The 16,787-nt window shown below is 35.1% G+C and overlaps 1 protein-coding gene across 10 annotated transcripts in view; it reads left to right on the top strand.

Moving 5' to 3' along the window:
* SCMH1 (Scm polycomb group protein homolog 1) overlaps positions 1–16,787 on the top strand; it is a 196,130-nt gene that overhangs the window by 56,220 nt on the left and 123,123 nt on the right. For 6 of the 10 annotated variants that reach the window (XM_061184406.1, XM_061184408.1, XM_061184405.1 and 3 more), the window contains 3 exons: positions 1,105–1,173; positions 1,620–1,643; positions 10,152–10,222. In XM_061184406.1, coding sequence (XP_061040389.1) covers positions 1,105–1,173; positions 1,620–1,643; positions 10,152–10,222 — 164 coding nt within the window. Of the gene's footprint in view, positions 1–1,104; positions 1,174–1,619; positions 1,644–2,544; positions 2,743–9,094; positions 9,238–10,151; positions 10,223–16,787 lie in introns of those variants that run through there. The other 4 variants (XM_061184401.1, XM_061184402.1, XM_061184403.1 and 1 more) reach the window with 4 other exon arrangements.

Consider the following 16,787-nt stretch of genomic DNA (forward strand, 5'->3'; position numbering starts at 1 on the left):
AGAGTATTTGCCATGGAGTGATTTTAGTGAGGAACCGTGGAATCTGAGCTGGGTAAGAAGAGAAGTGAAAACATGATGGGTAAATAATGGTGAGAAAGTGGTGGGGTCAGTAGATGAATCTAAATTTTCAAACAAGGAAAAGGTATTTCCATTATAGAAGTAATATATACTCTGTATAGAAAATTTGAAAATATTTGAGGTTAGAAAGGGGAGAAAAACAGTACCACCATCCAAAGATAACCATTTGTTTATATTTGCTGCGTTTACTTCTGTTTTTTTTTCCTGGCGATAACTTTTTAGGATTGTGTTAAGTTTGCTAGGCCTTCCATAACAAAGGCTACAGACTGGGTCATTTAAACAACAGAAATTTATTTTCTTAAAGTTCTGGAGGCTACAAGTCCAAGATCAAGGTTCAGCAGGGTTGGTTTTTTCTCCTCGGCTTGTAAATGTCTGTCTTCTCCCTATGTCTTCACATAGTCTTTTCTCTATCATTGTCTCTGTCCAAATTTCCTCTTCTTATGAGGACACCAGTCATATTGGATTAGGGCCCACCCTAAATTTAGATCTCATTTTAACTTAATTACTTCTTTATAGACCCTACCTCCAAATACAGTCACGTTCTGAGGTTCTGAGGAATGAGGACTTCAATATGAATTTTGGGGGGGGACACAATTCAGTCCGTAACATAGGCGTTCTTTGGTTTCAGTTTTTTACATAATTGTGATTATTCCTTGAATATAATTTTTGATCCCATATTTTACCAGATAATGTTATAACTTAAACATTTTCCCATTTTATTGTTTAACCTTTGTAAAAATGTAACAGCTGCAGAATACTTTGTCAAGTGACAAATGTATTGCAGTATCCTAATCAGTCTTCTGTTTTGAACATTTAGGTGCCCCCTCCACCCCAATTTTTTTGTTATTATAAACAATATTAAAGCTTTTTAAGTAAAACCTCTTTTCTGTATTTTGGATTATTTCCTTAGACTAGAATCTCAGAAGTTGATTATTTTATCAAAGACTATTGCAACATACTGCTGAATTGGAGAAGTACTGAATCTTGTACTTTCTTTCCACATGACTGTTTTCTCTCTTCCTGCAGTAATAGACTGGAATGATGTTAGAAGACATAAATATGGTCACCTATCAGAGTCAGCATCCCAGTATCAAGGTAAGAAAAAGTCTATTTAGCATGGAAAAATTTAATTTGACATCTCTTACCATAAAACCTTTGTTTTTAGAGGTCTGAGTGTACCAAGAACTCACTGGTTAAAGCACAAGCAAATATAGTTTGTAGAGGTACCTGTCAAAAGCAGTATGCTTTGTTTTGAGCATGAAATCAGGAAATTTAGATTCTGAGTCCAGACAATCTCAAATTAGCTTCATAGCTTTAGGAACAGTTGTTTAGCCTCTCTGGATTTCCATAGTTTTTAAGAGTAAGGCAGAATTGGGTGGTGTACTTCCATAACTACTAGTAATGAACTGAGTATCTTTTAAAATGAGAGAATTGAACTACACAAGCTCTCAAGCCCTCATTTTACCCCAGAACTTCACTGTTCTGTCATTTTGGTGTGTTTGTCATGATGACTTATGCTGTAACATTTTTTTCTTTAATAGAAGCTACTGACATCCTGGAGCTAGGTAAGATATTTTTTTTGTGTTTCTGTTAAATATGGGGAATTACTAAGCCAGGGATTAGATTGTAACTAGGTAAAGAATTCCATGTGTCTCTGTCTCATGAATTAGTGAATCCTGTGCTCTTGTCTGCCTAATGAGCCCACGTAATTCATCTTTGCTGTCATGACAAACTCTCCTTATCAAGAGGCCACAGACCACGCTAACAAAAAGGGAGAGAGGTGGTTAATTACATGAGTACAAGAAGGAATGGGAACTGAACCAAACTGGAAGTTACTTCTTAATTCACTAAATCCAGAACTAAAACAAACCCCCATTGTCCATAAATCAGAATTTGTTGGGATTTTCCCAAAAGAAATTATTCTGAGATATATTGAACTGAAATTAAACCTAAAGATTTTCTAAATTTTTTAACTACATAAAAACTGAAATATTAAAATATCAAACAACAGGAGTCAGACTGATACTGCATTTGGTTTTCATCCCTGAATAGTGTACTTCCGCACTAGGATTTTAGAAATGAAACTAATGTTAATATTTCTCAATCAGCTTTCAGGGTTCCTATATAAATGTCAGTCTTAACTTCTTAGAGTCCTTTAAAATTCTGCATGTTCCTTAAATATTAATATCCTGATACCTTCATTAATCTTTGTTGAAGTATTGTTATATATTTTGTTATTGCAGCTTACTGTGTTCAGCCCTATTATTATCATTTTCTGTTTGCTCCCTCTTTCCTTTTCTTCCAGTAACATATTACTTTCATTGCCCACTGACAAAGAAGGTAACGTAAAGTAGTAGAACACTAGACTAGGAAAGCCAACTTTGCCACTTAGTAACTTTGTGACACTAATCCTTGGTTTTCTGATTTGTAAATGGGGATAATAATCCCATTCTACCTACTTCACAGGGTTGTTAAGAAGATTACATGAGCTAATGGATGTGAAAACATCTTAAAAACTCTCAAATACTTTTCAACTTTGGAGGATTATTATTTTCATTTGTTCAGCGACTATCCTCAGACTTTAAGTCAAATCTTGTGACATTCTTTGAAGTGAAGCATTCTATGAATATGAGCTGAAGAAATGAATGAAATGAAATAATGCAGGTAAAGGGCCTGACACTTGATAAACAATAAATGATAGTCACTTTTTATTATTCCTTAAAACTTTCCTCAAGCTTTCTAAGGTACTGGTGTGTGGTAAAAAGCATGGACATAAGAATCAGACAGGCCTTGGTTCAAATTCCTTTTCCCCACTTACCAGTTTTGTGACTTCAGGAAAAATGCTTAATCTTTCTGAGCCTAAATAAAACCCATCTTACTTAAACTTACTTTTCAGGTTATAATTAACAGGGGAAATATTGAACATAGTATGGCATGGTGCAGGCAAACAGAAGGCACTCAGTGATAGCTGCTGCTGTTTTGGGGTTTGTTGCTAATGTGAACGATAATAACAATTCTAGTTCAGTGACATTTAAGGTATGTTGTGAACAACCTATTCTGTTGACAAGGAATTGTGAAAAGTGGATACTCAATTTAACATGAAGTACATAAAGTGATATTAAAATTTGAAAGTATGTTTTTCCTTGTGAGAGTAGAGGTAGTACAGCCAAGCATAGCCTCTGATAAATTAATCTTGCGTATTTCATTTTGTCCATCAAGCATAGAGAGTAGTCCCAAATACCAAACTGAAAGAAAATTCAGTAGATTTTTAGAATCTCAGACTTTGGAAGAGGGCTTAAAATAATCCAACTTGACTCAGCATTTCAAAATCCAGCATTTTGTATTTCTTGTAAAATGTCTTGTCTTAAACTCCCCAAGCAACTCACTTTATATTTAGACAAATATTTATTGGGCCAAAATCTGTTTCTTTGTCAATTCTATTAGTCCTACCTATAACTTTTAGAGCCTTATGGTATAGGTTTAGCCGGTTTTTCACTCACTGGCTTCTAGTTATTTGAAAGCAGCTCTAAGGGCTGCTTTCTCACTGCCACTCTGTTACTTTTCCTAGTTCAAGCAACCATCATCTCATACCTAGATTATTAGAAAATCTTCCTAACTAGTCTTCTGCCTGCAGCCTTACCCTCCTCCAATCCATTCTTCACACTGCAGACAGAGTGACTCCTCCCACAAACCCTTTTGTGCTTCCTCTTCTCAGTAGTGTGGTATATGAGACTCTCCGAAACCTGAACACTGCTCTTATCGACAACCTCTTTTCTAAACTATCTTTATCTACCCGGTAGCCATACCAAAAGATTCAGGTTTAGAACTGCTTTTTCTCACTTCTGGGCCTTCATACATGCTTTTCTTTCTGTCTGAAACAACAACAACAAAAGAATTCCCTCTCTCTTTGGCTGACTCCCTGCTTATCCTTTTACACTTTAACTTAGAAGCTTAGCGGTTACTTCCTGTGGGAATCCTTCCACATACCCTCCTGTAGCACACTGCATCTCCAAGGGTAGCACTTATCACAGTTTATTACAGTTGGCTGTTTAGCCTCTATCCCTCAATAGATTGAAGCTCTATGAGGGCAAGAACAGTATTTTGATCATGGTTGTATCTCCAGCACAGTGCTTTGATACACAATATAAATATTTGTTGGATGGATGGATGAAGCAGTGGCTCTGAGACTTTGCTTTCTTATTCATGCTAAATGTTCATTATTCCTTCAGCTGGTCCTCATGTGACATGGTTTTGTGTCTCTTCATCACTTAGGTCACCATTTAGGCTTTGCTTTGTTCTATCCCTCTCAAAGTATAGCTCCCAGAACAGTTAATTTCCCAGGTGTGATGTGATGTTACTAGTCCAGAAAAGAGTAGGACTATTACTGGTTTGCTTCTTTTCATTCACTCACTTTTCAAACTTTTATGGCATCTCTATTAAGTTTCAGGCACTGGGTTAAACCGTGAAGATTTTTAAAAGTTCATAAAAGATATCCTCAATCCATAAAGAGCTTACATAAATAATTATGATAATATGATGTAGAGAGTATGGAAATAAAGGTGTGAATAGGATGTTATAGGAGATTGGGAATGGTGGGATTTGTTTTGGGAAGACAGGTAAAGTAAAAATTCTTTTTTTGGCTTGGTGTTTTATGTTTAGATGATCCATTAAAAAAACGTCAAGCTATTGAACTAAAAGGCCTATGGACCGTGTTTTAAGAATGAACTACTGTGTATCTTATAAACTTAGCTTTGGACATTTTAGAATAACTGGGTTTTATTAGTGCTGGACATGCCAAAACTTAGTAATCATTTGAAAGTGCCAAGAAAACCTAGGGTTAAGGGTTATGAAAAGGACTTGCTCTATTTAAATTGATTGTAAAATTACATGAAACAAAGTGCTCCTGGTGCTGGAAGAGAGTAACTGATGAGAGGAACAGAGTACAGAGTCTAGAAATAGATCCAAGTGTATATAAGAAATTAATATATAATCAAGGTGACATTTCAGATCTGTGGGGAGAAGATGATTTGTTCAATAAGTGAAGTTGAAGCACATTTATTGAACAAAAGTGAAAAGGAAAGCTGCATCTTTGCCTCATTTGTCTCACAAAATAAATTCCAAATAGATCAAACATTTAAATGTAAAAAAGTGAAACTTTAGAAATCCTAGAAGAAAACATGGGTTACTATTTTTATAATACTGAAGTGAGGAAAGCATGATATGAAATCAAGAAGTCATAAAATAAAAGACTGAGAAATTTAAGGGCAAATCCTATCAGACTGAGACAAGTGTCTTCAACATATATGACAAAGGACTAATATATCTTCACTCTACAAAGAACTCTTAGAATCTGTGAGAAAACAAAAGAATACCTCAGTGAAAAATGGCAAAAACAGAATATAAACTAATAAGGCTAAAAAGATCTTCAACTGTATTAGTAGTCAAAGAATTGCAAATATAAGTATAACTGTTTTGTTTTTCACTGATAAGATTATCAAGATTATAGAAATTGTTAAAACAGTTTTAGCAAGGATATAAGAAACATACTCTTATGCACTATTAGTAGGAATTCTGTTGTATCAAAACATAAAATGTGCATACTCTTTGACCATTAATCCCACTCTTAGGAATTTGCCCTAAGGACATAATCGTAAAGGTGTTAAAGATATGTACACAAAGATACACATCAAAAATTAGAAAACACTTAAATGACCATCAATAGTATTTAACAGATACTTCTGTTATGTAAATTATGGTGTACATAAACAATGGAACACTTTTCAGGCAGTAATCTTGGAGTCCAATTTCTGGTCTAAAGACTATGATTGTCTTTACTGCTCTTAAGAATTTGTTCCACACTTTAGGTGGAACAAATTTGTAGAGGAATGTGGACAGAACAATAGCCAGCATGAATGGAGGTGCCTGGCCTAACCATGTTAAATTAGAAGCAGTTGAGGGATTTGGGACATATTTAGGGGATTAGATATATTATGTCTAGGACCCAGTGGGTAAAGGTTAGAAGAAGGCAGACTTTGGCTGATTCTAACGGTTAAAATCTATCCATTTGTGCTATTGAACTATAGACAAATAATGAGTTTCTCATCATTGGAATTATTTAAGCAGAGGCTAGAGGGACCATTCACATCTCAGCTTTTATATCACCTCATCAAGATGCCTTTCTTGACCATCCTGCTTAAAACAGCACACACACTCTCAGCACTCTTGTTCCCTCTTACCTTGCTTTATTTTTTCTTTATTTGAAAAGGGCCAGAAACTGTACAGTTATTATCTGGTGTCCCTGTTACCTTCTGGACCAATTGAATTGTATTTATTTGTTTATTTATTTATTGTCTCTCTTCCCCCTTAGAATGTAAGCTCCATGTGGGCAGAGATTTTGGCTGTTTTGTTCTTCTCTGTATCACCTGTGCCTAGAACTGGGCTTGGCATGTAGTAGTAGTTGCACAATAAATATTTGTTGAATGAATGAATATTAGAGAAAGGGATTAAAGCGTTCAGCTGGTGGATCTCTTGTGCTTTACATTTTAGGGGACTTCTAATTTTTTAAGGTACTTCTATGCAGTTTGTAAGTCTCTTCAGGGCAGGGATCTTATTTCCTAATAATAAATGTAACTATCATGTGGTATGTTTGTTATAGTTTATAAAACACTTTCATAAGCATTATTCAGCAATACAAATGAGATGACTGTCTTTCTCTCATCTGTAAGGTGTCAGCTCAGATGTTTCCTGTGTAGAGCATCTGTCCATAACTTCACCACCTAAGATGGTTCCCAGTCTCTGTCACATCGCATTATTTTATTTCCTTCAAGTACTTATCACTTATTACCTTATTTATTTGTTTGTGGATTAATTGTGCCTCATCATGCACCAGAATGTAAATTCCATGAGGGCAGGGACCTCCTGCCTTATCCTAGCACTTAGAAAAAGTGTCTGGCACATAGAGGATACTCAAACATCAGTTGAATGAATAATTGATCACTCTGTAAATTATAAAATATTAGTTAATAATGTTAATCTTCACAATAATCCTTGACCCAAGTATGGATTAGATTTCCCTGTTCTGCATTCTCAGGGCAACCTGTACTACCTCATTAACTTAAATTTATCATAATTATGCCAGATTATTTGTGTTATTATTTATTTAATACTTCTGTTTATCTCTAAACTGCAGGCTCCATGAATTTCGGAACCATGTCTATCTTGTTCCCCTAACATTTAACACAGTGCTTTTGCACTTAGAAGGAGTTTAATAAATATTTATTGAATGAATGAGTGTGTGTACAATCTTGTGGGATATTATCTCTGTCTTTCAGATGAGTAAACTGATGCTTGGAAGGATTAAGTAATTTATTCAAGATGGTTAGTTATAGAAACAAGACTTTAACCAGCATCTCCTGACTCTCAATATCATTCTTTCAATTACACTATTAGTTTCTAGGCATAGAAGTTAATCAGTACTACGTAGGGAGCCTTTGAAAATACAGATTCTCAGACCACACTCAGAGACTACTGAATGAGGACCTCTGAAGATGGGTCTCAGAACTGTATTTAAAGAAAAATTATTTAGGAGATTTTGATGGTAAGTAGCATTTGAGAATCAACATTATATCTTAGGGGTTGGCAAACAACTATTTGGGGGCCAAAGGCAACCCACTGCCAGTTTTTATAAAGTTTTAGTGGAACGCAGCCATGCCCATTCAATTACATATTGTCTATGGCTGTTTTCATGCTGCAACATACAGGTTGAGTATTTGTGACAGAGACTGAATGGCCCAAAAAGCATAAAATTTTTTCTGTCTGCCCTTTACAGAAAGTTTGCCAACCCCTGATCTATACTTTATTGCCTGTCCTATTTCTTTTGTGATATTTTAGTGCTTGGTGATGTGGTAGACATGATGTTTGGCTTCATTATGGGACACTATAATAGGTGCTCAGATATTCTTATTGAGTCAATAAAAATTATTTGGCAATTTACCTCATAATAAGGGACTAAGCTATAAATAGCCTAAGCAGTCAAATTTAAGAAAATACTAATCTAGGTATGGTTCAAGCTAGTGAACCTTCAACAGTGGGTGAACTGCTTTTAACAAAGAGATTCCTTTTCATTCAGTTGGTAATAGGGTGCTCCCTAAATGGTAGAAGATGTGAGGTTTCTTACCTATATAATAGGGATTGGTTACCATAATTGATATGTGTTATAGAGAACTATAATTCATACCCTAATTATTTTGGTATCCCAATGCTGCTATAATTCCTAAAGCCAAAGTCTTTTGGATGCTTTTGGTCAGAACGCAAACTTATACAAGCAACCCAGGACTGACCAAATCTCTTCCTGCACTTTCCTTATACAGTAGCTGTTACCCACATGTAGGTATTTAAATGTAAATTAGTTAAAATTAAATAACATTTAAAATTTAATTCCTCACTGACACTAGCCACCTTTCAAGTGTTCAGTAGTGACATGTGTCTAGTGGCTACCTTATTGGTCAGCACAGATACAAAACATTTCTATTATCACAGAAAGTTTTAGTGGGCAGTGCTGCTATACATGCTAGAGTTCAAGAGCTACAGTCTAGTCAAATCCAAGACTTACTATTTGACTTATTTATTTGTAAGAATGGAAAAATAATTTTTAATGTTTTCTTTTTCTAACAGCCAATAGTGATGAAAGTATTCGGTCTTTGCTTTAGAGCCATCTCAGCTAAGAGCAAACGCTTTATTAAATTCTGATAAGCTCTTTAAATCTTGACTCCAGGAAATACCCATCTCATTTACCCTGTGGGCTAACTGTCTATTCAAGATGATTAATCATTGGCCAGTGCATGAAATAGTTCAGAACTGACTGTGATTTCTGGCCAAATCTATTTGGCTTGGTTAGGATGGTGGGAAAGGAACCAGTTTTAAAACAGAAGCTATAAAGTCAATAGAGTATAAAGTCTTGGCATCATCTTTGGAGTGATTTAGATTTCATCATTCAGTGACTCGTTTTTATTCCCAGCATCTAGTGCTTTTTGCATGGCCCAAAGGGGCCCTGTGCTGCTCCACTGCAGAGGAAGCTTCAAGAAATGCTGGTTTGCTACAGTGTTTTAGCTTGTGAGAGTCTCTGGGACCTTCCCTGCTCCATCATGGGGTCACCTCTAGGTGGGTATTAGAGGGAGATTCGTAATTGATTTAACCTTTAATAAAGAACTTGGTAATCTTTTGTGGTCCAGTAAGATATGTCTTTAATAGCCTATCCCTTAAAATGTTTTCCCTGACCCCAACAAGTGTCACCTTAAAGATTGTTTCTCTAGCACAGTGTTCCTCAAACTTTGAGAGGCCCTAAGGCCACTTCAAGAGGCTAAAAGATTCTGTAAATTTCCCAACCTATTCTTAGTTACTGTCATCAGAAATGCTTCTGAGGATCTACTTTTCTCTAAATTAACAGATCTTTGTCATTTTGCACCTCAGAGCAATGCGACAGTGGCAGGGATAGGAGTGGGTTAGGGGTGGGTGAGAGAGAAACAGTTTTTAGAGTGAGGATTCAAGTATAATCTCACTCATTCTGGCTTTTCCTGCCCTCGACAGCTCCTCTTACCCAATGTCTCAAGATAGTCTCTTCTTTATTCTTTCTGAGCTGAGATGGTAGGATTCAACCACATTAGGTGTTAAAAGCAATCATTTGATGGCAATAAGGAACCTTTACAGGAGTCGGATTGTTCAGAAGGAATCTCCTCACCCACTTTCTGCCTCTTCTGTTCTGTTTTCCATGAGCTTCCTGGATACTTCTTTGAGACACTGGTATGACTTGCTCTAGCATTCTGGATCACTTTAGGGACTAACATGAAAAGCACCTCAGGTCATCTTAGACCATGATTTAAAAACATTGATCTAAAATGATCCACTCAGGTCACCTTGATTCTTCCCCTTAATACTCCTTTGAGCCCAAACAGGGCAAAATAAGTTTTCTTATGCTCCAGACGAGTCTGAAAATAGCCTAATGTTTAGTGTAGATTACAACCTGAAAACATTTTTTAGGAGGTTGACTGTGATAGAGATTTCTATTTCCTTTACAGGTCATTTTACCTGGGACAAATACCTAAAAGAAACATGTTCAGTCCCAGCGCCTGTCCATTGCTTCAAGCAGGTAATTGATTCTCAACATCTTTAGTAGGTGGGAGGCAAGTAGTCTTTTCTGGTCCTTAGACAAGCAAAACATGAGGTGGGAGCCCTTGGGCTTCTCACCTGAAGTCCCCAGAATAAACTTCTATGGGAAGAATACAATTCAAGACTCAAAACTCACTGTGAGTTTTAGACATTCTCCCCAACTTCATCCCAAGTAACACCTTCTCCATCTCTTCACCTCCTTGAGGCTATTCTGTGTTACTGAAAACAGTCGCTAATTTTTACTGCAGCTATTAGTTCAGGCAGATAGGAAACAGAGTTATAGCCCTTAGACAATTCTTGAAAGTGGAGCAGTATTCATATCTCTGTATTCAACTCCCCTGCCACAATCTTATCTTTCCATAAGAATACTGGCACTGAATCCCATTGGGGAGTGTGTTAGGACCTCATCAGAGGACATTCAGAGCTTCCTACATAGGATTAAGTGCCCCATACAATGTACAGATGATGTTGACTATATCAGTATGTGATAAGGCTAGTAAACAAAGAAGTGTACTGTTGCTAAATAGAGCTACTCATCAGGAAGTTGTTTATATCTTCCTCCCTTTAGTATTCAATCGTTATTTCCACAAACTGTCAATGTTTCACTTTGAATTTTAATTTTGTCTATGCTCTAAATAAAATAAATAAAAGTACAAATTTAGGACTTTTGCTCATTTGAAATAACTGGGACTAAATTCATACTCCCACCTGAAATGATTTAAAAAGACAAAATATATTAAATAATGGTTTTCAAGTTACTGAAGATCAGGCAACTAAGCACAGTGATCTCTGAGAGATGGAAAACAAATGAGTTGAGCCCCCTTATATTTAGTGCCTTAAGATAGTTTTGAGACCATGGCCCAGGGAAGGGGAATCCAGGTTGATCCTGGGAGATTCCCTAAGTTTAGGAGATGGAACTGAGAGCCGCCCAGGGAAACTAGAATTTCCAGAACAGAGTACCAGAGAGGAGAAAGCTGCACAGAAAGAAAACTGTGGAAACCCCCCTTCAAGTGTTCATCAAAGTACCGTTGTTCAGTATATGCATGTGAGCATCCAAGACAAGGGAAAAACCGTCTGAAAGGATTAGAAGGATAGTAAAAGGATAGAGCCTGGTGTTCACACAGGACTGGGAATAGTGCCCGATCCCACCAGCTAGACTGGAAAATCTCATAATTCATGTGGCATTGGGTGGAATACTTGGGAAGATCCTGCTCAGTAGTGGGAAATGATTAGCCTCAGGATTAGCACGCTCTGAACCTGCCTAACAAACTAAAAGCAAGACTCAAAATGATCAAATTATTTCCAAGTAACTTAACTGCATCTAGGAACACAGCACAAGAAGGGAATGCAAAAATATCCAGCACCTAACAGGTAAAAGTCACAATGTCTGGCATCCAGTCAGAGACAATCAGGCATGTAAGGAGGCAGGAAAGCATAACTAATAATGAACAGAATAGTCAATCAATTGGAACAGAACCTATACAAATCTTAGAATAGCAGATAAAAACATTAAAACAATTATTTTAATTATGTTCCATATGGTTGAAAGTTAAGCAGAGACATGGAAGATATAAAAAGATACATTGAACCACTATGTGCAAAATGAAAAATACACTAGATGGGAAACAGTTAACAGTAGAAAACAAGATTAATAAATGTGAAAACGTAGCAATAGAAGATATCCAAAATGAAACACAAAGAGAAAAAAGAATTTTAAAAAGATGAAAAAGAGATTAATGAGGCATGAGATAACTTCATAGACCATGTAATTGGAGTGCCCAAAGGAGAGAAGAGATGGGGGACTGAAAAAGTACTTGAATATAAAAAGGCAAAAAATTTTCCACAATTGAGGAAAACTGTAAATCCACAGATTCAAGAAGCTAAATGAATCCCCTAAAAAAAAAAGAAACAAGAAGAGAACTATACTAAGGCATGTCATAAATTATCAAAACTAGGGATAGAGAACATCTTAAAAGCAGCCAGAGAAAAAAAGGCACCTTATATACAGGGGAACCAAGATAAGAATGACATTATATTTTCTTGTCATAAACAATTCAAACAAGAAGAAAGTTGAGTAACGTCTTCAAAGTGTCAGAAGAAAAACTGTCAACCCAGAATTCTATATCCAGCAAAAATATCTTCCAAAAATGAAAGCCAAATAGAGATACTTTCAGATACACAAAAACTGAAGGAATTCATCACTAGCAGACTCACTGTAAGAAATGTTAAATGGAAGTCCATCTTGCAGAAGAAAAATGTTACCAGATAGAATTACAGATCTACACAAAGGAATGAAAGTCACTAGAAATTGTAATTACAAGGGTAAATACTTAAGATGTTCTTATTAAGTCTCTATAAAGATAATTGACTGTGTAAACAATGATAATAACATTGTGTTGTAGAGGTGATAACATGTATTGGTAAAATGTATAATAACAATAGCATAAAAGCCAAGAGGAGAGAAATCTTAAGTATACTATTATAAAATTCTTATGCATGAAGTAGTATAAAATTACTTGAAGATAGACTGATAATTTAAATATGTTTACTCTAAACCCCAAAGCAACCACTAAAATAATAGAAAACAAATAGCAAGATGGTGGATTTAAGTCCAGCCATATCAATAATCTAATTATAAATGGTCTAAATGCCCCAGTTAACAAGCTGAGATTGTCACATTGGATAAAAAGTAAGACCCAATTACATACTGCCTGCAAGAAATTATGCTTTAAATGTAAAGACACAAATAGTTTAAAAGTAAAAGAATGGAAAATTTTACCATGCTGACATCAAGCCATAATAAGGCTGAAATGGCATATTAATGTCAAAGTATATTCCAGAGGCAAAGGATATTATCAGGTATAAATACAGTAATTTCATCATGAAAAGGGGTCACACAGTCCTTACATGAAGCAAAAAATGATAGAACTGTAAGGAGAGAGAAATCTAAAATTTGTCTGTAGGGCTCTCTGTAGTTAAAGAACAAATAGAAAATCAGCAAGTATATAGTAGACTTGAGCAATGCTATCAACCAACTTAACCTAATTGACATATATAGAACACTCCCCAATAACAGAATATACATTCTTTTCAAGTGCATGCAGAGCATTTACCAAGTTAGACCATATTCTAGACCATAAAGTAAGGCTTGATAAATTTAAAAGGATTTAAGTAATACAAAGTATGTTCTTTGATTACATTGGAATTAAATTAAAAATCAATAGCAGAAAGATACCTAGAAAATCTCCAAATATTTGGAAACTAACACGTTTCTAAACACCTCATGGATATTTAGAAACACAAAAAGGGACATTAGAAAGTATTTTCAACTAAACAAAATGAAAGCAGAACATTTCAGAATCTGGGACACTGCTAAAGCAGTACTTTTAGGGAAACTTATAGCACTAAACGCCTATATTAGAAGAGAAGTTTAATTTAGTGACCTCAGCTTCCACTTTAAAAAACTAGGGAAAAAGAAAGTTAATAATAAAAATAATTATTTTTTAAAATAATTTTTCAAAAGAGCAAGAAAATAATAAAAATTAGAGCATAAGTCAATGAAATAAAAAAGAAAAACAACAGAGAAAATTATTGAAACCAAAAGCTGGTTCTTTGCAATGATCAATAAAAGTGATAAACCTCTAGATAGATTAATCAATAAAAGAAAACACAAATCACTAATACCAGAACTGAAAGAAATAACATCACCATTAATTCTACGTATATTAAAAGGGCAGTAAAGGAATATTAGGAACAAATTTATGCCTTTAAAATTTGACAAGTTAGATGAAACAGATAATTTTTATGAATGACACAAATTACCAAAGCTCACTCAAGAAGATAGAAAATCTGAATAGCACTATTTCTGTTACAGAAGTTGAATTTGTAGTTAAAAACTTTCCCACAAAGAAAATTCCAGTCCTAGATGACTTTGCTGGTGAGTTGTTCCAAACATTTAAGGAAAAAGTAATGCAAATTCTACACAGACTCTTCCAGAAAGTTTAAGAGAAAGGAATACCTCCCAACTCATTCTATGTGGTAAGCATTACTCTGATACCAAAACCAGGCAAAGACATTGAAAGGAAAGAAAACTACAAAGCAACATCCCATATGAAAACACATTAAAAATTCTAAACAAAAATTTTTTTCGGTTTCAATTTTTATTCTCTCAGCATCAAACATCCTTACCTTTTTCTGCTACTATATTTTGATTTTTTTTATTTTTTAAAAAATTTTATTGGCGTATAGTTGATTTACAATGTTGTGTTGGTTTCAGGTGTATAGCAAAGGGAGTCAGTTATACAAAAGTTTAAGAAATTGAATCCAACGATATATAAAAATAATTCATCATGACCAATTGGGTTTTAATTCCTATAATGCAAGGTTGATTTAACATTCAAAAACCAATCAATATAATGCACCATATGAATACACTAATGAAGAAAAATTATGATCATCACAATAGATGCAGAAAAAGTATCTAAAAAAATCCAATGTCCATTACTAATAAAAACTCTCAACAAACAAGAAATAGAAGGGAATTTCCTAAATCCTATACTCTAAAGGGTATCTGTGAAAAATCTAGTAATAGCATACTTAATGGTAAAAGACTAAATGTTTTCCCTTCAGGTCAGGAACAAGATAAGGATGTCAGCCCTTGCCACTTCTATTCATTGCTGTAGTACCAATGTCACCAGGCCAAAAAAAGAAATAAAAGCAATCCAGATCGAAAGACTAGAACGAACATCAAAGAAAGTAAATCAGTGGCAAATAAGTGAATTGATGGTCAATATTATTTCATTAGGGAAATACAAGGTAAAATCACAATGAGATATCTCTATACATTTGTTTAAATATCACTCATGAAAAAAAAGACTGACCATACCTAATAGTGGCAAGGATGTGGAATAAATGGAACTTTCATAAAATACTGGTAAAAATGTAAAATGGGTCAATTACTTCAGAATATAATTTGACAGAAAAACTTCAACACACTATTGAGCAAAACAGACAAACCAAGAAAACACTAAATAAACTAGGAACTGAATAATACATCCTTAACATGAAAAAATATGTATACCTCAGAACTAAAACCAGCATTTTACTCTATGGTTAAGAGTAACTCAATAGAAGATATAATGGAAGAGAGACTCCCATTTACAAAAGCAACAAAAAATTAATATTTAGGAATAAACTAACAAATATACAAAACACTTATATAAAGAAAACTTTAGAAAACACCTTAAAAGCATGATTCATTTAAAAAAATTCATAAAGTAAATGTCAAAATTAAGAGTTTCTGCTCTTCAAAAGACACTGGTAAGAGAAGGAAAATATAAGCCATAGACTTGGAGAAAATATTGACAAATCACACAGCTGATAGTAATCTCCAAATTTATCTATTGATTTGATGTAATTCCTATCAAAGTCCCAGCTGGCTATTTTGCAGAAAATGACAAGTTGATCCTAAAATCATATAGAAATACAAAGAACCCAGAGTAGCCAGAACAATCTCAGAAAAGGGCAACAAAAATAGAGGATTTCCTGATTTCAAAACTTACTACAGGGCTTCCCTGGTGGCGCAGTGGTTGAGAATCTGCCTGCCAATGCAGGGGACACAGGTTCGAGCCCTGGTCTGGGAAGATCCCACATGCTGCGGAGCAACTAGGCCCGTGAGCCACAACTACTGAGCCTGTGCATCTGGAGCCTGTGCTCTGCAACAAGAGAGGCCGCGACAGTGTGAGGCCCGCGCACCGCGATGAAGAGTGGCCCCCGCTCGCCGCAACTAAAGAAAGCCCTCGCACAGAAACGAAGACCCAACACACCCCAAAATAAATAAATAAATAATTAATTTTTAAAAACCAATATAAAACTTACTACAAAGCTATAGTATTCAAGACAGTGTGGTACTGGCATAAAGATAGACATATAGATCAGTGGATTTGGTTTGAGAGTCCAGAAATAAACTCCTACATTTATGTTCAATTGATTTTGAACAAGGATGCCAAGACAATTCAGTGGGATTTTCAACAACTAATGCAAGGACAAACTGGATATCCACAAACAAAAGAATGAAGTTCGATCCTATCTCCACACCGTATACAAAAATTAACTCCCAAGTGGATGATAGTCATAAGAGCTAAAACTATAAAACTCTTAGAAGAAAACACAGGAGTAATCTTCGTGACCTTGGATTAGGCAATGGTTTCTTTGATATGGCACTAAAAGCATAAAACAGAAGAAAAAGTATTGTAGATAGATTGAACTTCAAAATTTATCAAAATTAAAAGGTTTTGTGCTTCCCAAGACACTATCAATAAAGTGAAAAGACCCAGCTGCCTTTTGGGAGAAAATATTTCCAAATCACGGATCTGATGAGGGACTTGTATCCAGAAGATATGATGAACAACTCAACAGTTAAGACAAATAATTTCATTTTTAAATTGGCAAAGAAGTTGAATAGATATTTTCCAAATATATACAAATGGCCTATAAGCACATAAACGATGCTTAATATCATTAGTCTTTAGGGGAGTGTAAATCAA

The sequence above is a fragment of the Eubalaena glacialis genome, chromosome 3 (assembly GCF_028564815.1).
Source record: "Eubalaena glacialis isolate mEubGla1 chromosome 3, mEubGla1.1.hap2.+ XY, whole genome shotgun sequence".
Taxonomy (NCBI): Eukaryota; Metazoa; Chordata; class Mammalia; order Artiodactyla; family Balaenidae; genus Eubalaena; species Eubalaena glacialis.